The 22,589-nt window shown below is 49.1% G+C and overlaps 1 protein-coding gene and 1 pseudogene across 1 annotated transcript; both read right to left on the bottom strand.

Annotated features, from left to right (window-relative positions):
• Positions 1-4,373: 4,373 nt before the first annotated feature.
• Positions 4,374-7,605, bottom strand: LOC136483138 (uncharacterized). Its single transcript, XM_066480229.1, has 7 exons — positions 7,309-7,605; positions 7,103-7,198; positions 6,144-6,474; positions 5,977-6,067; positions 5,689-5,769; positions 5,078-5,563; positions 4,374-4,743 (listed from the first exon to the last, which is right to left on the bottom strand). Exons 1-7 carry the CDS (start codon positions 7,347-7,349, stop codon positions 4,409-4,411), a joined length of 1,461 nt encoding a protein of 486 aa, XP_066336326.1. The 5' UTR covers positions 7,350-7,605; the 3' UTR covers positions 4,374-4,408.
• A 689-nt stretch (positions 7,606-8,294) lies between these two features.
• Positions 8,295-21,471, bottom strand: LOC136484346 (DEAD-box ATP-dependent RNA helicase 40-like; annotated as a pseudogene).
• Between the last annotated feature and the right edge of the window lie 1,118 nt (positions 21,472-22,589).

Here is a 22,589-nt window from a genome sequence, read left to right as displayed (position 1 = left end):
TCGTATGAAGAAAAGACCAAAACAAACATTGTACATCTTGATGAGTTATACAACTTTGTAGTTGAAAACTTTTTGATTTGAATTAATTTACTGCTTCAAAATGTGCTTTGAAATTTTCTTTGCCGAGTGTCAAAAAAATAACACTCAGCAAATAAGCTCTTTGCCGAGTGTCAAAAAAAACACTCGGCAAAGAGACTCTTTGCCGAGTGTTAAAAAAACACTCGGCAAAGAGCCTCTTTGCCGAGTGTCAAAAAAAAACACTCGGCAAAGGCGTCTTTGCCGAGTGCCCGAAAAAAAACACTCGGCAAACCACGTGGCACTCGGCAAAGAGCCGGTCTCCGGTAGTGGTAGTGACAAGCAGTTTATCACACACAAGTAGTCCACTGGATGTTTTCTCCAATCCCAATTGGGTAACATTATGCAACTAATTTTGCAACAGCTGAAGTCTCAATGTTTTCATGAGAATAAAGTCATCAGTTATAAGTGATATAAGGCAAGATATCACAGATGAAAATTTATCGGCTATTCAAAATGCCTATCATTTAAGTGAGGGCTAGCAGGAGATGGCTGCAGCACCTGGACAAATCTGAGGTCAACGATTGCAGCTCAAGAAAATATAAGTGAAGACAACACTTCCCCTGTCCCACCTTCTGTACAAGTACCAAAATTTGCTTCAGATAGTCAGATTAATAATGCCATGTTGCATGCAATCTGCAGCCTGAACCAGATGCAATGCCCATGCAAAAGAAAAAAAATAGATTGAGGACTAACCAACTACTAGACTAGGATTTGAGGCCAGTAGAAGGGAAGCTAGTACAATAACGAACCTTCTTCCAAGGATGAGATCAGGTCCCAAAAAAGTAATCAGATCAAAGGGTGCAAATGACTAAGCAGATATATTATTCAAAAACAAGCTACCTATGCTCACATAATCTTCTATTTTTTTCTCAAATAATTTTACTAATTTCCATTAACAGGCAAGTTAAATCAACCAATAGATGTCTAGCATTAGCACTGGAAATGCATTGTGCCTTTACCTAAAACTGAGCTTGCATAAATAAGTTACCGAAAGGTCCAGACTGCTGTTTGGCTGCTTGATTTTCAGCCTTCCAAAAGAAGTTGATGTGGAGTTGCAGACTTCATGTGCAAGACTCTCTGCCATAGTCCAGAATTTCAAAGCTTGCATAAATAAAGGATAGCGTTGCTAACAGATAACTAGACAGGTTGTTCTGAGTTACAGGAAATATAACTTGAAGGCAGAGTTCACTTTATTGAACCAAGGGAAATAATCATAGTGAAGAACTAGGCCAGAAGTTCAAGTGTACATTACTGAAATGGTGAATAAGGATTTTTAAAAGAATAAAAACATAGAAACAATCTTTCTCCAAATTAAAATGCTGCCCATATTGACTAACCACTCCATGAAGTATTTCTTCACAAATGATACAGGTGAATCGACCAAATTATTGTTGACAAGCCAAATCTCTGATTGCTGCTACAAAGTATCCAATAACTATCCTCTACAAGTACAAGAAGCATGATAGCAATAAGAAATGAAAATTTCAAACATTACATGAATAAAAAAGAAATGGAATGCACCAACTTAGATAAATAGGCTTGTTTTATTTATCACCTGCAGCACACCTAGCCATCGAATATGATCCAAATCGACACCATAAGTTAGTTTGTTTCGTCCATCAATGTATCCTCCTACGAGTACGGATCACATGGAAACTCAAAGGCTAAACAAACCTTATTCTCCTTTTCAAGAATCTCCCTAGTAGGATGATGAGCAGTAGTAACACACAGATTCTCGAAATAATCAGTCAAGAGATTAACAACAATCAATATTTGATCGTAAAAATAGGTGCCATAACAAATTCATCGCATTAGTAGTAATATACCTTGAAATCACTACCTGAGTATCCTCCTATCAAGATAGCTATAGCTTTTAGATCAACGTCATCTGGCAAATCTTCCCTGGCTAGCATTACACAAAGATTTTTTGTCCTATTCGATGCATCTGGCAAATTCACAATAAACCTAGAGAAACCATTGGCCCGTAAGACTGAGGTCAATAAACTCCTGGCTGATGTTGGATTAGACTATAAATAAATAAACAATAAATCACCTCCTTCGAAGTCCACCTAAAAACAGCCTCATCAGGATCAAATGGCCTGTTAGATGCGTCGAGTACTAATACATGTTCATCTTACGCGCATGGCTCCATGTTCTCCAGTGTTCTCCCGCCTTCCCAACATGCCATCAATATAAAAAAAAAGGAGAGGATGAATGAGCCGGACAGTATGTATCAATATGAGATTGACAACAAACTATAGATATGGTGTCCTGGTAGTCTGGTACAACTGAAATAAATAGAAAACGTTCATGGATCACCACACCACTATAACTCACCCAAACAGTAAAATTCATTGACAGGCAGGTATAAAACAGAATATAAACAACACAAGTTAGCTTTCTATCAGGTAAAGGTAGTGTTCCACTGCTGGCGTAGCGCTAAAAACAAAGAATTATTGGTATCTTAAGAACAGCCAACCATATCCAAAAACAGAAAGTAATCAGTGTAACTTGCTGAAACAAAACACTTGCTATTTTTTTCGTCAATCAAACATCATACAAGGCAGACTTTATTAGGCTTAGCTGATACATACTAAAATGGATGTCCCCCACAAGATACCACAATGATGTGTTTCATGGTCAGTTTAACCTCATTTAGCAAGAACTGTATTACTCCATGATAGGAGTAGCTGTTGTGATTTGAATATGACACTACATCCATCTGTTTTTTTAAGGATATATTGGTACCTAATAGAAACTACCCATGTATCCCTATTTCTGAAAGCTAATCCACACTATTTAAGAAATAAGGACCTCATTGAAAGGAAATAATGGAGGTATGTAGGCTATAATCTCACTCAGATATGGGTATAACCTAGTGTATATAAGTAAAAAAACATCTAATTTTGTAGAGTCCAGGTTTTATTAGACTCGCCGGAGTACCTTATTCTAACATGAATCGATCTTTACATGCATATAAAATCAAATAAGACAACCAGCAGGCACTGACTCGAGGGCATAAATGAAGCAAATCGATCTTCATATGCATCAGATAAAGAACATAGCTATTACGTACCTGGTTCAAATCACTGGGTGGTTGCTACATGGCTGCTCTGCTCCGCTGTGTCACCTGACCTGTGTCCATCGCCTCCATCCTTAACCGTGGGGAAGAGATGAGGATAGGCATTTAGGGTTTCGTGAGCAGTGGAGGAGACGCGGACTGGCAGGAGCAAGCCGCATCGGGAGGAACCCGTAGCTACAGCCACCAGCGGTGCCTACTGGAGGCAGCGGCGTCGTCGCCTAGGCAGCGCGCCGCGCGGTGAGGCAGCGACGCTAGGGCCCGACAGGCACGCTACGACGCCGGGAAAGAGGGAGAGAGGAAGGGAAGATGAGGGCATGAGCGGTGGAGGAGAAGGAGGAGAGCGGTCGCGCACCGCTTGCACCAGTTTCCGTCGACGGCGGTCGGGGCGAGGTCGCGAGGTGCGAGCGTCGGGTGGGAGAGGAAAGAAGAGGCGGCGGCGGCTGCGTTTAGGATTTGGGAAAGGACCTAGGTTTTGTCACGGTGGGTGGGGCCCATTTTCTTTAGCGACAGATAGATTGACTGTACACTTGGCTTTAGCGACAGACGGTTCAACGCTAAATATGAATACCTATAGCAACAAACACTAAATCGCTAAATGAGGATTTAGCGTTAGATGGTCTTTGAGTTATCTTTAGTGTCAGATCATCCATCGCCAAATATAATTTTTAGCGTTAGATGTCTGACGATGAAGCGGTGTTGTGGTGTAGTGATTAGCTCATAGAACAAGGCCTCCCTAGTTGGATCCACACGATTCAAGGATTGAGGCAGCTTGATCCATGCCCCTTATGGCTCGTGGCGCCATGAGGCTCACCTTGCACTACCAGCCCTCGTGTCGTAGAGCATTATGCCAATGGGCTGGTTGCTTTGTGTTACTAAGCATAGTGGAGAGGGAGAGAGAGAAATGAAGGGAGGGGATGAGGGGAGAGAGATAGTGTAGGACACAGACGTGAGCCTAAGTTAAATGTATTTTATACCAAAAAAAACAGGGTCCTAACCTTCTTGCGCTAATGAGGGGTATAGGAACCTGACAGTAGAGTTATCACTACTGGTTCAAAGTTAGACCTAGTAATGATATCTCTTGTCCTCGCCAGTGCATTGTTAAAACCGTTAGACATATCTCTTTCATTATGAATTAAGACTGTCTCCGACAACACAACACAACCCAAACGCAAAATATGTCGTTCACAGTGTTTTAGGTACCAAAAACACACTCCAACAGATGACCCAAATAGAGGATGCATTTTGCGTTCAAGCCGAACCGAAACGCAAATAAGCGTCTCGAGAGAGAGATGACGCAAATCTCTGGAGCCGGATCTCGAAGGTGCCGCTCGCGGTGGGGACAGAGGCGGCTTGCCCGGCACCCCCTCCCGGCAGCGGCAGCAGCCGGCGCAGCACCACCTGCAAATCCAAATTCACCGGCCGCCGCAGCAGGACGAGGGCGGCGGAGGAAAGGAGCAACAGCAGCAGCTGCAGGTGGTGGCGTAGCCCGGGGAGCGGAGGCAGCAGGCGGAGCTCCAACAAGTCCGACGGCGAGACCGTGCAGTGGCTGCTGCAGCAGGCCAAGCCGGCCATCGTCGCTGCCACTGGCACAGGCACCATACCGGCGTTACAAGAATAGCAGACATATTTGATGTACCAACCAACACATAATTACATCTTTCAGAAACAGAATTAGCCATATCAAAGGCAGAGGTGATATAACTGGTGGCAGCGCTAAAGGGAACATCATTTGCTACATGATCTGCTTTTAAATTGAGGCTTTTTGGGCATTCAACCTTGGATTCCTTGCACAAAGATATTTCTGGCATGTTACGGGCACAAAGATTTCTAGTTTGATGTTCAGACACTTAATTTTCTCTAACAGTGCCACATTCTTCTTGATGACAGGTTGCTTCTCAAGTGCATCTGAATGGTTACCTTTGACCTTTCCAAGTATGTGATGAGGTAGACAATTTATTTTCTCTAACAGTGCCACATCCTTCTCGATGACAGGTTGCTTCTCAAGTGCATCTGAATGGTTATCTTTGACCTTTTCAAGTATGAGATGAGGTAAACTTTTGACAAAAGTATCAACAGGCACATTAGCATAACAGGAATCATTGTTTTTTGGGTGATAAACACCATGTGGACCATGCCTTTCTTCTCCCCCCTGGTTCAGAACGGATTGACCATCATGAGTAAATGATTCAACAGGGAAGCTGACAGTCTTGTCTGCAGGATTGCACGGACCATATGATACCACTCCTCCGAGACAAATTCCATTCCTGTCAGGAGGGTGATCAGGAGGAGGATGCCAGTAATCAATACATGGAGGCGGCATACATATATCAGGAGTTTGTGTAGCATGTAGTTGAGCCTGTTTTGGTTCCCAAGAGAAATTTGCAGTAGAAACAGGATCACCTCCTGACAAAACAAATATATCTCATCATATGGAAACGAAAGTAAAATTGTATGAAAGAAAAATTCTATGATAACCTAAGTTATGAAATATAAAATAATGGGTGAGAATCAGCGAACAAGCTGCGTACCAGTTAACGGGATCTTTCTTTGTTCATCTCGTGCCGCAATAACAACAGAGCTAAAAGATGATCGCCCTTGAAAACTATGGCCTGCAAATGAGAAGGCACCAAGTGTAAAGAACATGTGTTGTAGGTTTATTAAATAAACTATATGGAACTGACAAAGCATTTAGCACCACTAACATAAATTTATCAAGAATACAGTTTATTGTAGGGAAAAATTATGATTTTAGATATGTAACTGCATAAACTATAAGCACACTTTAGGCAAGATAATCTGGTGGTACATGTAGACACCTTGTTGACCATTTGACTGAGAGTTCTTCGAATCAAGTACCGGTAAATCATCTGCACATATGGTAAACCCCTTTCTGTGTGATGTAAACCTCTGCATTGGCAAAACATATTATTGGATTAGATGTGTTCAGTTACCTGACAACGGGAATATCATATGGAATGCATACCTTTTTGGCAATAGTCCTTAATGGGGCTTTCAGAACATCCAAGAAAGAAACTTGAGAATGTGCAAATTTCCAGCTTCCTGATCTTAATTCTGTGCTTTGAGAACGGCTTATCGCAGTTACAGAATCATGTGAAGCTAGACCACAAGCAACAGGTGAGTCGAGCAAGTCACTTTCATCTGTCGACGTGCTTGAGCTTCCTGAAGAAGAGGGGCGGTCATTGATGTTAAAAAATGACCCAGAACCTTCACCCTTCTTGAGAGATAGGAGTGATGATGAACCCCATGCATTTGGTGCTGGAGGCATTGGCCTGTTGACCCATGGGAGAGCACCCCTGCATCCATTCCAACATCCCATCAGATAGCAAAATATCACCAACAGGGTACAGGGAAACGGTAAAAAATGTCTAGATCAGGAAAAAAAAAACGGATTCTCATGACTCAATACTATTCGTGCATTAAAGCCAACATGACTACTGGAACACAATTCAGAATTAAGGGGATATTGCTAAACAGCAATCACAGGGAAACAGTGAAAAATTGTTTAAACTAGTATTTAGTATTTACCCAGACAATACACACAAGGGATCCCAATGGCGGCTTAAAGACTACCAATTTGACACTGACTCAACACGGCTTATGCGTCTAAGCCAGCATAGTTACTTGACCAAATCGGGACCATTATTTCAATCAAGGGACAAAAAATACGAAAAGCATACATATGACTAGCCCAACTTACTTCCTTTATTTTACTTAACAGTAGTGCAAAACTAACTGTGCCACCATCCATCAACGATAAGAATCATTGTCAAGTTATATAAACACATAAACATTGGAAAGGGAACAACCGACTCTGGAATGAAACCCCAGTGGGTGATAGTGATAAACACAATTTAAAACCCCCAATTCAACTAGGAATGGCATCTCCAGATGATGATTTACGCCGGGGAAAAGAAATGTCACCTCTGGGTTGGCAAGATAGTGGGTTTCGGGGCCGCCTCAACAACCCCCGCGGCCGGCGGCCTCCCCGGAGCCGCAGCAGCAGCAGCAAACCCCCACCTGCAGAGATAAACCCTAAACCCTTGTAGTCGGGGAGCACCAACTGAACCCAATGGAAATACAAGGAGATACAAATGGGAAGAAGAATAAGGAAGCGAAGCGGATGCGACCTCTTGTCGGCGGCGAGTGCCCGCGACGGTGCCGCGGCCATGTCTTCCCCGCTACTTCGGGGTTCGGAGCCGCGCGCGGAGGGGAACCCGGGACGGCGCGGGCGAAGGTGGAGGCGAGTTGCGGGTGGCACGGGATGGGTAGGGGGGTGCTGGAGACGGAGGCGACGGCAGGAGGAGCGTGGGTGTCGACGGCGGCAGGGGAGAGGCGGATACAGCAGAGGACGAAGGGAAAGTTCCAGCAGTGGAGTGGAACGGCGAGCAGCGGAGAGGGGTGTCTATGACAAGTGGGTCCCACTGAATGGTCGGAGACGGATGGGATCGCGGGAGACCGGGACATATTGTGGGCCCCAATGAGAGGCTGGAGACGAATTGGGATCGCATGAATCGAGACACCTTGTCAGATCAGGCATGGGCTGACAGCTGAGACAAGTGGGCCCCACTGAATGGTTGGAGACGAATGGGAGAACGCTGGAGACCCGGACATATTGTCAGTGACTCTAGAACGAGCCACACGACCGCTGCAGAAATCCTTCCGATTTTGTGCAAAAATCGTCTGTTGCTTTGAACTCATATTTGCGAATATTTTTCTCAAAACTCCAAAAAAAATTGAATTGACCTCGCGTATTCCAGAAAAACCCGTCAAACTAACAGAATTTAGCAGAAACTAAAAAAAATAGAACACGAATCAACAATTCAGTATTGACCTCGTGTGGAGGGAACATCTAATTTCCAAAGAAATTTTAAAAATGTACACAGGCTTGCCATTAATTTTTGAACTACAATAGTCTGTATTGACCTCGTGTGTCGCTGAAAACCCGTTAAACAGACTGAGTTTAGCTGGGTAATAAACAAAAATTAGAATGCAGACCAGGGAATGCAATTCTACGCAAAATCTGTTGAAACAACAGAATATATAGATAAAACAACAAAAATTTCAAAGAAACACAAAAATTGTAATAAAACGAAAAAAAAAACACAACAAAACATAGTTGCAATTGACCACTCTCCTTGTCATGTATTCAGCACAAGAGCACACAAGATCCATACGTCAATTCACCACGAGATCATCAGAAATTGTGGAAAAACTGATTTTAGTCATATAAACTACTACCCGGAAACTCATTTCTCCTATTGTACACCAGATTAAATAGGGAGAAAAGGGGCAGTGCACTAGATATCGTTCAACTCATTATACATCAGGAGCGGCCTGCTGAACTGCTGCGCCTGGAAATGTTTCGCCTGCAGGAAAACTGGGGAATGCAGCATCAGTCCCTTGGAAAGGCTGGCCAGCCGGTGTGCCGCCAAAGTTGTTGTCATTCCCACCACATATCAACGGTGCAGCAGCAGCTGGCTGGACTAGGCCACCAGGAGACATTGGCGACATTGAAGATGTATCGGCCAGTGATTGTTGAGGAGCGAGAGCAGGAACAGGTGGTGCTGCTGGTCCAGGTACAGGGACAGGTGCAGGTCCGGCTGCTCCAGATGCAGGAGGCAGCACATCGAAACCAGATCTTGCTCGTGGCCTGCGCTCCGGTGCTGCCCCATGGTCACGGCTCCTGCTCCTGCTGCGACTCCGGCTGCTGCTGCGGCTCCGACTACGGCTCCAGCTCCCGCTGCGGCTTCCTACTGCGTGACCAGCTCCTGCTCCGACTCCTACTTCCTGCTAATGCTCCTTGCTATCAGTTCTTCTGTCATAGCCCCGTGACCGGCCTCTATCTGGGCTGCGGCTGTAGCTCCGATCCCTGCCCTTGTCTCCATATCCACGACGGTTATCATATCGTCCACGTCCATCTGAGACAAACCAGTCATGTGGGCCTCGGTCAGAACGTCCCCTCCCGCCAAATCCACGCCCCCTGCCACCACGTCCCACCAGAAAAATCTCCCCTACCTCGCCCACCAAAACCGGGAGAATCACCCCTGCCACGCCCACCAAATCCGGAAAAATCACCCCTGCCACGCCCACCAAAACCAGAAGAATCACGCCCTGCCACCACGTCCACCAAAGCCCCAGGGCTTGCTCCGCCTCGACTGCCAAAACCACCAGATCCACGCTCCCCTCTACCACCAAAACCACCTGACCCAGGGCCATCTCGTCCACCAAAGCCACCTGGGCCCTTTCTGCCACCAAAGCCACCAGGACCCTCCCGTTCCCGGCCACCAAAGCCACCAGGGCCCTCATGGCCACCAAGCCACCAGGGCCTTCCCGGCCACCGAAACCACAAGGGCCAGCCCCGGCCACCCAAGCCATCAGGGCCTTCCCCGTCACCAAACATGGCTGGGCTTTCTCGAACACCAAATCCACCCGGGCCCTCACGACCACCGAAACCTCCAGGACCCTCCCTGACACCACCATAACCAACAGGGCCACCAGCACCAAGTTCAAAACGACGACCACCAGGCCCATCCCAGCGGCTCATCCCAGCAGCCTGGTTTCTTGGACCTCCAGAAGCACTGCGTGCAGCCATGTCTTGCAGCTGTGGAGGGACATGCTGGTTGGCACCTTGCAAGAGTTTCACCAAATCACCAGCATATTTCCAATCTTGTTCACAGAAAAAAGTGTACGAGATACCAGTAGCGCCAGCTCTTCCTGTACGCCCTATGCGATGCACATAGTCCTCTATCCCAGTTGGAAAGTCATAATTGATTACCACTCTGGAGAAAAACACATGGTGCAGTACAAGTGAGCAACAGAAATTTGTCAGTGTTCAGTTAGGTAATATTAGACATTGAAATATTTTAAGGATTTAATATCTCACAATCAAATAAGCCTCACCTGATATCTTTGATATCAAGTCCACGAGCAGCAACATCTGTGGCTACTAATATTGGAGCCCTGCCAGTTCGAAACTGATTGAGAACATTATCTCTTTCGGCCTGCTGATTTATCACCATGAATGCTTACAGCATTAAAATTGCGACCAATACCTGCGAGCAAGCTGGTCACACATCTTCTTAGTCGAGCAAAATATTATGATTTTTGAGCCCCTTTCTTGATCTCTAAGAATCTGCTCTAGGCGTCGCTGCTTGTCCATAGGCGGAACCACCTCTACATACTGCAAACAAACAGGAGCCTTAGAAATGGATCATCCTATAAACGACCACATAATATAATTACAGATAAAGGCTGACACATAGTAATTAGGTGCCAAAGAATGCTTTTCCAAACTACTTAACAATAATAGAAATTCTGATACCAGTCAGCAATGGCACTTCAAGGACTCTGCATCCTAAAGAAAGGCAAAGCATAAAGTATGAATAGAAACAATCATAATTTCACTAGAATACCTGAGTGATGGATTTGTTGGCAACAAGTTCATCGATGCTGCCAATGTTGACCTGGACAGGATCTCTTAGTAAATCCCCAGCTATTTTTGTAACCTCCTTTGGCCAAGTGGCAGTGTACATTAGAGTCTGTCTAGTATTAGGAATCTCATCCACAATCTTCCGTATTTGTGGCTCAAACCCCATGTCAAGCATACGGTCTGCTTCATCAAGCACAAGTAATGAAACCTGATGGAGGCTAATCTTCTTCATCTCCAGAATATCATTAAGACGTCCTGGTGTTGCTACCACAATATCTGCTCCACGCTCAAGTTCTCTTAGCTGAGGGCCCTTTGAAGCTCCACCATATAGGCACTGAAAAAGAACACATCAATGATGATTTCAATGTAAGAAATGTGTCATGTCATTAGTAAACATAGTACCAGAAATAATACACATTCTACAAGGCACTTAGGTACAGAAATCTTGAATGATCGATGCACAGCAATATTGTTCAGAACCACACGAGTTCATTTTCTAAGATAACTACTATAAAAACACGCTAGGCCTAGGTAGGTGCTCAAGCTAGCCTAGTGCCCTGATAGCCGCCTCAGCCGATCGACCTTTCTAAAGGTGAAGCTATCATAAACTTTTTGAAGAACAATACTTGAGTCTGTGACTATGTTTTAAAGTCTATACATCACAATCGACCTTTCTAAAGGTGAAGCTATCATAAACTTTTTGAAGAACAACACTGGAGTCTATGACTCTATGTTTTAAAGTCTACACATCACATTATTAACATTTGATATCCAGTAACTTAATTATTATGCATTGTCTTACAAAACAGAAAAATGTGCACAAAGTTTCAGGACTACAATTGATTGTGATCAATGCTTAATTATTCTATGCAAGATAAGGCCATAATAAAAGATATCAGGTCAGAACTTACTGTGCAGGAAACTCTAGATGATTGACCAAACTTAACTACTTCGTCTTGTATTTGTGAAGCAAGCTCGCGAGTAGGGGCCAAAACCAATACCGTAGGACCCAACATCGGATTATTGTGGCATCTCCTCAGATGTATAAAAGCAGGAATTAGGTACCCCAGCGTCTTTCCAGACCCTGTCTTGGCAATAGCTACTATGTCCCGGTTTTGCAGTGCAACAGGCCATGTCTGAGCTTGAATTGGAGTGGGATTTGAAAAGCCTGCTGCATGGATCTGAAATGAAAAAAAAAATGAATAAGCATCATAAGTGCATGCCCACCTGCAGCAGATAATTGGTATTTTCCATAGCGACTAAAAAATGGTTGCAAACAATGAGAAAGTGGTTAAATTCTATCCTAGGTGAATATGGCTGCTTACTTAAGCAACTCAAGGCATGAAGAAGCTCTTTGTTGATTCAGTGGCAGAGACAAGAAGCAGGAAGCCTCAGCCACATTTTATAATCTGAAACAACATCAATCCTCCCAATACTTGTCAGCAGAAAATAGCCACAAGTATTTCACTACAGTGCCCAGAAATTGAAAACTAATCGTTGTATTAGGGCACTCAGCATCACCGCAAATCCATTGTGCTACATCAGTGAGCAATATCATACAATGTGCTCACTACGAGAGAAGATAATTTTCCATTTCAAAGATATCATTTTCAGTGGCCCACATTGTCAAGAATTTCTAAGTTAAGATAAATTTGTAGATAATTCATCCATGGATCCACAAGTACAACTAAACAAGACATACCTCTCTCAGAATCTCTGGAGGGAATCCAGTAGCCTCAAATGTCATAAACGGAGCAGGAACGTTCTCACCCTGGATAATAAAAAAATAGGAGTCAAAATATAAATAATCAACAGGTGACAGTATAAAAGAATAATAAATAAACAGGTAGCAGTCTAACTAAACAAGAAAATGAACTTGTAAACCAAGAGAAATATTCTGAAATACCCTGTTACTGAGCTATACATAAGGGAACAGGGCATACTAAAATATGTCCAACTGCAGAAGTGCACTTCTCAGGCTTTATGAGCTTTTGGTACCTCGAATGTATTTCTCTGTGCAAAACAAATTAGACTATACCTCTGTCCGGTTTTCTTGAGTGGCAGTTGGCCAGAGATGTATACATCATGCTTGCAATGTCAGATACGTGTGCCATAAAAAATATTTTTTAGTCATGTAAATGATGGATAAGTCTCTGTGCTGCTTTGTGGGGCTGTTGGCTGTACTGCTGCCACAAGGAGGGGACTGCTGTTGCTGCCAAGTGCCAAGGACAGCACAGCACCCTTGACTAGCATCTTAGCATCTAGGACTAGCATCTAGGACAGCATCTTAGAGGACAGCATATTAGGACAGCATCTTAGAGGACAGCATATTAGGACAGCATATTAGCATCTTAGACTAGCATCTTAGAGGACAGCATATTAGGACAGCATATTAGCATCTTAGACTAGCATATGCTTGGCTGCCTAGCAGCTATAAATATGTAACCCCAACCCCTCAGGTTGGTATGGCATTTGTGTGAGAAATAGACAAGAAAATTGCCCCAACTCCTAGTGTCATCCTCTCTCGATGAGAGTAAGAATTCTCCTACTACCAAGAGTGAGAATTCAGCGACTAACAACTGGTATCAGAGCCGTATTATCCTGTAGCCTGAGCATCTCTTGCTCATCTTCTCTCCCAGCCCCACAACAGCCCCATCTGTTGGCAGCAGCAGCTCCTCCGGCCGCTCCTGTTCACTCCTCTCCCAGCTCGTCTGAAGCAGCCCTCTCCCCACGCAGCAGCCCCCCGGTAGCGCGTCATGTCCGCAGGGCAGTCTCAGCGCTCGGTCGCCTCGAGCACGCGGCGTCGGCAGGAGGCCGAACTTGCCGCGGCAGAGGAACGCGAGCGAGCGGCGGCAGAGACCGCTGCGGCGGCGGCAAGGGCGTCGAGGCTAGCAGCGGCGGAGCTGGCAGCAGCCAGAGCGGAGGCGGAAGCAGCGGCGGCGGCGAATGCAGCGCGTGCGGCGGCGGCGGAGGTCGAGGCTCTGCGCGGCAGCATCGGCAGCTCCATTTCCGCTGACGACACCGCCGACGCGGACCTCGAGCTGCTAGAGAGGGAGGCAGCGCGAGCGCGGGCGGCGCAGTGGACAGCCGCGCACATCCACGAGCGTGGCGGCAGCCCAGACAGGCGTGGACGCGCTGGCGGCGCTCCTGGAGGAGGCGCGCACGGCGGTGGCGCTCCTGGGGCAGCCGCGCACGCCCACGAGCGCGGCGGCAGCCCAGACAGGCGCGGACGCGCCGGTGGCACTCCTGGAGGAGGCGCGCACGGCAACGGTGGCGGACGGGTCGATGGAGAGCGCGGCCTTCACAGGCAGCGTGGCTCTCTCTCCCCGGATCGGTACCGACGGGTCGATGGAGAGCGCGGCCTTCACAGGCAGCGTGGCTCTCTCTCCCCGGATCGGTACCGTGGTTACCACGGGCTCCAGGCTGTTGTCAGGGACGTCGGTCCCGGCGGTGGGTGGCCTACCCTCACCAAGACCAACTACGTCGAGTGGGTTGCGGTGATGAGGGTAAAGCTCCAGGTGCGGCACATGTGGGAGGCAGTCCGGTATGGCGACGTCGACTACGACCTAGATCAACGGGCGCTGGATGCTCTCATCGATGCAGTCCCGCCCGAGATGCAGTTCTCACTTACCAGCAAGCGGACTGCCAAGGAGGCTTGGGACGCCATCGCTGCGGCACGCATCGGCAGCGACCGCGCCCGCAAGTCCACACTGCAGGCACTTCGCAAGGAGTGGGAGAACCTGGCCTTCAAGCCAGGTGAGGACGTTGATGACTTTGCTCTCCGTCTCAATACTCTGTTGCAGAAGATGGTGCAGTTCGGCGACGACACCTACGGCGAGGAGAGAGCTGTCGAAAAGCTCTTCCGCTGCGTCCCCGAGAAGTACAAGCAGATGGCTCGCTCGATCGAGTCTCTGCTGGATCTCTCCACGATGTCGATCGAGGAGGCGATAGGTCGCCTCAAGGTCGTCGACAGCGATGAGCCACAGTCCCTCTCGGGGCCCATCACCACTGGCGGGAAGCTCCTTCTCACTCGGGAGCAGTGGCTTGCCAGCCAAGGTGACCGGAGGAAGGGGGAGCCTTCTTCCGCGACAGGCGGCCGCAAGCGTGGCAAGCCGCGCAAGGCGCGCAGAGACGCCCAGGCCGGGGCGCGAGGACGTGCCGAGGGGGATGCCCGCGGAGGCGCCCAGGGCGGCGGCGCCGGCAGGCACAAGCCGGCACGAGACGACACATGCCGCAACTGCGGCCAGCTTGGCCATTGGGCCAAGGACTGTCGACAGCCACGACGCGGCCAGGCCCACGTCGCACAGGCGGAGGAGGAGCCGGCTCTGTTCATGGCACATGCCAGCATCGAGCTACCTCCAGCGGCACCGGCCGCAGCGGCTCTCCTCCACCTTGACGAGCCAAAAGCACACGCCCTCCTCGGCGACAGCTCCGGCAACGACAAGACTGACGGGTGGTGCCTCGACACCGGCGCCACCCATCACATGACCGGTCGACGGGAGTTCTTCACCGAGCTTGACTCTAGCGTCCGAGGCTCCGTCAAGTTTGGGGATGCCTCCGGCGTGGAGATCAAGGGCGTCGGCTCCATCATCTTCACCGCCGTGTCTGGTGAGCACAGGCTGCTCACCGGAGTCTACTACATCCCCGCGTTGAGGAACTCCATCATCAGCTTGGGACAGCTGGATGAGGACGGTTCGCGCGTGGTGGTTGAGGACGGAGTCATGAGGATTTGGGATCGTCGCCGTCGCCTTCTTGCCAAGGTATCCAGAAGCGCAAATCGACTCTACGTCCTTAACGTGCAGGTGGCACAACCCCTCTGTCTCGCTGCTCGTCGGGACGACGAGGCGTGGCAGTGGCACGAGCGTTTCGGGCACCTTCACTTTGAGGCCCTGAAGCGGCTCAGTGCCACGGAGATGGTGCGAGGCCTGCCGTGCCTCGACCATGTGGAGCAGCTCTGCGACGTCTGCGTGTTGACGAAGCAGAGGCGACTCCCCTTTCCCCAGCGGGCGAGCATTCGAGCCAAGGAGAGGCTCGAGCTCGTGCACGGGACTTGTGTGGCCCGGTGACACCGGCCACACCGGGAGGACGACGCTACTTCCTGCTGCTCGTCGACGACCTCTCCCGCTACATGTGGGTGATGGTCCTCGGCAGCAAGGGAGAGGCTGTGGACGCCATCAGACGCGCACAGGCTGCTGCGGAGGCGGAGTGCGGCCGCAAGCTGCGCGTGCTGCGCACCGACAATGGCGGCGAATTCACGGCGGCTGAATTCGCGTCGTACTGCGCTGACGAGGGCATTCAGCGCCACTACTCCGCGCCGTACAGCCCGCAGCAGAACGGCGTCGTCGAGCGGCGCAACCAGACGGTTGTGGGGATGGCTCGGGCCCTCCTCAAGCAGAGGGGGATGCCGGCTATCTTCTGGGGAGAGGCGGTGGTGACGACCGTCTACATCCTCAACCGCTCGCCTACCAAGGCGCTCGACGGCAGGACGCCGTACGAGGCTTGGCATGGGCGCAAGCCGGCGGTCTCCCACTTGCGGGTCTTCGGCTGCCTCGCATTCGCCAAGGAGCTTGGCCACATCAGCAAGCTCGACGACAGGAGCACTCCGGGAGTGTTCATCGGCTACGCGGAGGGCTCGAAGGCCTACCGCATCCTCGACCCGAAGACACAGCGTGTGCGCACGACGCGCGACGTTGTGTTCGACGAAGGGCGAGGATGGGCGTGGGACAAGGCAGTGGACGACGGCTCAGCTCCGACGTACGACGACTTCACTGTCGAGTACGTCCACTTCGAGGGAGCTGGGGGAGTAGGCAGTTCTTCTTCGGCGAGCGCGTCTACCCCAGTCTCCGAGCCTCCACCGACCCCGGCACCTGCTACTCCGACAGCACCACGCTCTCCAGCCAGGACCTCGGCTGCGATGAGCTCTTCGCCGGCTCCACCACAGCCGGCAACGCCACGCACTCCAGCACCGACAGGCACCACTCCGGGCACGTCTACTCCACCACCAGCTCGTGTCGAGCACGGCCCGGTTGAGCTCGCTACTCCGCTCTCTCACGACGAGGAGCGCGTCGACGCGTACCACGACGGTGAGCCGTTGCGGTACCGTACGGTGGAGAACCTTCTCGGCGACCAGCCGGTGCCGGGACTGGTGCCTCACGACCTGGAGGACCTGGAGGCGCAGTTGCACCTTGCGTGTGACGACGGCGAGCCTCGGTCGTTCGCAGAGGCCGAGAGACACGCGGCATGGCGCGCCGCGATGCAGTTGGAGATGGATGCGGTTGAGAAGAACCGCACCTGGGAGCTTGCTGACCTTCCTCGTGGTCATCGCGCGATCACCCTTAAGTGGGTGTACAAGCTGAAGAAGGATGAAGCCGGTGCCATCGTCAAGCACAAGGCTCGCTTGGTGGCACGAGGTTTCGTGCAGCAGGAGGGGGTCGACTTCGACGACGCCTTTGCTCCCGTGGCACGGATGGAGTCCGTGCGACTCCTCCTTGCGCTAGCTGCCCAGGAGGGCTGGCGTGTTCACCACATGGACGTCAAGTCGGCGTTCCTTAACGGCGACTTGAAGGAGGAGGTCTACGTGCACCAGCCGCCGGGATTTGCGATCCCCGGCAAGGAGGGCAAGGTGCTCCGCCTGCGCAAGGCCCTCTATGGCTTGCGGCAGGCACCGAGGGCGTGGAATGCCAAGCTGGATTCCACGCTAAAGGGGATGGGCTTCGAGCAAAGCCCGCACGAGGCGGCCATCTACCGACAAGGCAATGGAGGTAATGCCCTGCTGGTGGGTGTCTACGTCGACGACTTGGTGATCACCGGCACCAAGGATGCGGAGGTGGCGGCATTCAAGGAAGAGATGAAGGCCACCTTCCAGATGAGTGACCTGGGGCCTCTCTCCTTCTACCTGGGAATCGAGGTACACCAGGATGACTCTGGGATCACGCTTCGACAGACCGCCTACGCCAAGCGCGTCGTTGAGCTAGCTGGGCTCACCGACTGCAACCCAGCTCTCACTCCGATGGAGGAGAGGCTGAAGCTGAGCCGCGACAGCACGACGGAGGAGGTGGACGCTACGCAGTACCGGCGTCTTGTGGGGAGCCTTCGCTACCTCGCCCACACACGGCCGGACTTGGCATTCTCCGTCGGCTACGTTAGTCGGTTCATGCAGCGACCGACGACGGAGCACCAGCAGGCTGTGAAGAGGATCATCCGCTACGTTGCGGGGACTCTCGACCACGGCCTCTACTACCCGAGGTGCCCTGGGGCGGCACACTTCGTCGGGTACAGCGACAGCGACCACGCCGGCGACATCGACACCAGCAAGAGCACGAGCGGGATCCTCTTCTTCCTCGGCAAGTGCCTCGTTAGCTGGCAGTCGGTCAAGCAGCAGGTGGTGGCCCTGTCCAGCTGCGAGGCCGAGTACATAGCGGCCTCCACCGCTTCGACTCAGGCGCTCTGGCTCGCTCGACTGCTTGGTGATCTCCTCGGCAGAGACACTAGAGCGGTGGAGCTCAGGGTGGACAGCAAGTCCGCTCTAGCCCTGGCGAAGAACCCCGTGTTCCACGAACGCAGCAAGCACATCCGGGTGAGGTACCACTTCATCCGAGGCTGTTTGGAGGAAGAGAGCATCAAGGCGAGCTACATCAACACTAAGGATCAGCTCGCGGACCTGCTCACTAAGCCCCTTGGGAGGATCAAGTTCCTTGAGCTCTGCTCCAGGACCGGGATGGTTCAACTCCCCCACAAGACGACGCACAAGACTTAGGGGGAGAATGATGGATAAGTCTCTGTGCTGCTTTGTGGGGCTGTTGGCTGTACTGCTGCCACAAGGAGGGGACTGCTGTTGCTGCCAAGTGCCAAGGACAGCACAGCACCCTTGACTAGCATCTTAGCATCTAGGACTAGCATCTAGGACAGCATCTTAGAGGACAGCATATTAGGACAGCATCTTAGAGGACAGCATATTAGGACAGCATATTAGCATCTTAGACTAGCATCTTAGACTAGCATCTTGGCATATGCTTGGCTGCCTAGCAGCTATAAATATGTAACCCCAACCCCTCAGGTTGGTATGGCATTTGTGTGAGAAATAGACAAGAAAATTGCCCTAACTCCTAGTGTCATCCTCTCTCGATGAGAGTAAGAATTCTCCTACTACCAAGAGTGAGAATTCAGCGACTAACAGTAAATGTCAGATATCAACCAGTACCTCTATTATGCAAATGGGTTATTAAATTATTCAGAGATACGGAGTACGTTAAAAACCACATGTGGAACAGCATTTCCAGAATGTTTAAGTACAATGGCAAACAGCCTCTGGAGAAATTAGAAGTTGTAAACTGTGTCTTAGTTTTGCGACAAAATATGTCCATGCAATCAACTCCTTACCATGGCAGTGACTTCATGGTGTTGACGGTATGCATCAGCTGAAGATACGCTTGGAAAATCTGGAGGAGCAAACATACTTGACGGTGGCCTCACTGAAGTTCCAATAGGCAATGGACCAAGATTATGTGGATTTGGTACTGAATGTGGAGGTGCCATGTTATAACCACCAAAATTGTCTGGACGAGGATAAGGCAGTCCATTATGCATGCCCTGCCGCAAAAGTTTACGCAAATCAGAGTGAATGGTTAGAACTTTAGAATTGAGGTTAGCATGAGCATAATATATAGAAAGCATTGAATATATCAGAAAGCTAATGGGCATTGTTGCCAACATTTTTACAAAGAGTTGCATTGATATGGTGCGGAAATATCATCAGACTTTATAATGTACAAGAAAGTTTATAGCTTATTACTGTCATGGTAGGACATAAATTTAGGCAGTATATGGGTGAGCTTTTGGCTTCACTAAGATTTAACATTACTGTACCAAACATTATTACCGTAGGATTTTGTGAAGTTGGGAGAGGAGCAAGCTTTGGCTGCTGCTGGAGAGCCTTTGTTCCATCAAACCTTCCATAAGAGTGAGGGTCATCTCTTTCAAAGTGACCGTCACTATTACCCATATCAAAACCCATTGGAGGTCGAATTGGTGATGGACCAACATGATTTGGAGCTGCATGGCCACTAACTGGTTTTTGCTGGTAGTTTGTATCTGCTCCACCTTGATGCATTTGAGTAGGTGAGTTCATAAAACCCATGTTATTAATCTCAGCAGAGGATGATCCACCAGGAAGATGCTTGGCAGGATACAACGGCCCACCAACTGCAGGTATATTTGGCTGGCTACTAAGGGCTCCAGGATGTTGATGACTAGAAAGTAACTGCTGATTTGGAAGAGGAGCCTGGCCACGCTGCTGACTAAGTGGTAATGAAAAGCCAGTCCGCTTGCCTTCATGAACTCCTCCATCATCATCCTTCAATAATGGACTTTGTTGCCCAAGTGGCAGTGGCGGTTTTCCATGCTGAGTGAATGGCAATCCATGCTGCAGTTGACCTTGTTGAGATGGCATTTTAAGTCCTTGAGGTTGAGAAACCTGCGGTGACTGCGAAGCTTGGGCAGGGTGGTGAAAGCTCAAAGATTGTTGAGGATGTTGCCCTTGACTCTGAGGAATCCTAACTCCCTGCGGCTGCTGGCTTTGATTATAAGCACCATGTGGAATTTGAGGCTGCTGAGCTTGATTGTAGGCAGACTGTGGTATCATGGATTGCTGACCGTGATTGTAGGAAGGTTGTGGCATCGGTGGCTGCTGAACTTGACCTTGATTGTAGGAAGGCTGCGGCATCGGTGGCTGCTGACTCTGACCTTGATTGTAGGAAGGTTGCGGCATCAGTGGCTGCTGACTCTGACCTTGATTGTAGGCAGCTTGCGGCATTGGTGGCTGCTGAGCTTGATTATAGGCAGTTTGTGGCATGTGTAGCTGCTGGTCTGCCTGATATGAATATGGTGGAGCCTGCTGTTGCTGCTGATGTTGCATGTAAGGACCATGCTGATACGGCATGTGTTGAGGATGCGCACTGTGGTACTGATGCGGCTGATTTGGCATGTGCGTCTGCTGTTGCTGATATGGCACTTGCTGAAACGAAGCTTGGTGTTGAGCCATGACATGCTGCTGAGCTGGCTGTTGAGTGTGCTGCTGCCCAAGCTGGCCAGCCTGAGGAGGATAAGCTGCCTGGCCAGGACGCTCCTGGTGCCCTGCCTGGCCAGCTTGGCCAAACTGCACGTTAGGCTGCGAAAAAGCCCCTGGTGCAGGTTCCGGAACCTGCGCAGGGGTTGGCGGCGGAGGACCTGCTGGCAAGGGGGGCACCCCTGCAGTTGCAGTAGGCTTCTCATACTGGGTCACATTCGTCTCTGGGTTCCAATAGTACAGCGTCGCGCCATCAATCAGCGCTTTCCAAGGCGCAGGAAGCGTCGGGTCATCCGGAGCGAACCGAGGGCCCGAAGAATCAGCTGCGGCGGCCTCCTGAGCCGCCATGCCAGGCAACTCTTCTTGCCCCCTCCTTCTAATGGCTCACCACCTACGCTGCGACCATAACGCAAATGCCCTGCAAACCAGTAAAATTCAGGGGGGGCGGAACCAGTTAAGGAAACTCGATACTTTTTTGCAAGAAAAAACTAAGCATTATAGATGCATAAGGTTGCAATTAGAACAGATCGGGAGACAAATAGCCAGATAGCTTAGGTTAGGGTTTGGGCGCCCGGTCCCGCGCAGCAGGAAGGGAAGAGAAGGGCTGGCGTACTTGGAGGGTGCTCGTCGCTGGCGAGGGCGGTTACGAAGACCTGGCGACGGGCGCTTCGAAGACCTCGGCACCTGGCGTAGCGCGGCGGTGGCGGCGCTAGCCCAATCGTCGCCGAGAGGGAGAGGAGAGGGAGAGGGAGAGCGCACACGGGGTGAAACGGGGGGAGACTAGAGACGGAAGTGTCGCCGGTGGGCCGCCCTGGGCCGTTCCTCAATCCGCAAAAGCCTTTAAGATAATTTTCCTTTTTCACTTTTGTTTTGTGTCTAGTCCCGTTTTTTTTTCTGGTAAAAAGCTTTTGTCTTTAGTACCGTTGCGGGTTTAGGGTTTTATGTCAAGTTTGTTCCTTATTTTTCTTCGTACAAATATTAGGAAGAAGAAAGTTTTTAATAAGGAATATAAATTATTATTTAGAAAGAATTAAGTTTGTTCTTTCTTTCTCCTTTTTATTCTTCCTATATAATTTCCGTATCATCTTTTTTATTTTGTGGAACACTGTCAATGCTACTGGAACATTGGTTTTATTGTCTGATTTTTCTATTGAAGCTAAACCTTTCTTTTGAGCCTAGAACAATTTATATGAAATTGAAATAACTTGTAATATTTTTTTTTGTTAAACATTGATTCGTTCAATAAAAAAATGCCATCTGGAAATCTATGGCTTTCATGCTCCAAGATTTTTTATGTTCTCCGCATGGTGGAATCATTGGTAAATTAATGAGAACTAGCAAATATGCCCGTGCGGGCATCGGGATACATAGATAGATATAAAGTATAAATTAATTAAGATATAGTTATAGATATAAGTGGGATAGTTTTTTCCTGTATATAGTTAGAAATTTCTAAAACTGGACCCATCAATAGCGAAAGAAAGTGGGGTCGTATTGTACTATTTTTAGTGAAAATATGAAGTCTACGCAGATCCTTCAAATCACACGCCAATTATAATCTCCTTCATATAGTAGTGATAAACAGCTACCCATACGTTGCTTTCATGGTTACGTATCCATGCAGATTTCTCCTTATGATCAAATAAATGCTGAGGTATGCATGCATGTTTTCCCTCTGTGCCGTGCCCACAAACACGAACACATGCCTTGATCACTATATTCATTTATTGCCCAGCAAAACATGCATGCAGGAGACGTGCAACGTCTAGACTTGGTCGTCGCTACTCTCAGTAACACCATATTGGAAGGGGGAAAAAAACGAAAATCCTGAAACTCTCGAAAAGAAAATTCGAAATCAGAGAGTATATATATAGGATTCTAAAGAGACAGAAGAAGAAAATCAAAAAGGCGCGCAC

Source organism: Miscanthus floridulus, chromosome 9 (genome assembly GCF_019320115.1).
Source record: "Miscanthus floridulus cultivar M001 chromosome 9, ASM1932011v1, whole genome shotgun sequence".
Classification (NCBI taxonomy): domain Eukaryota; kingdom Viridiplantae; phylum Streptophyta; class Magnoliopsida; order Poales; family Poaceae; genus Miscanthus; species Miscanthus floridulus.
The sequence above is the reverse complement of the archived record's forward strand: the minus strand, read 5'-3'. Positions and strand labels throughout refer to the sequence as shown.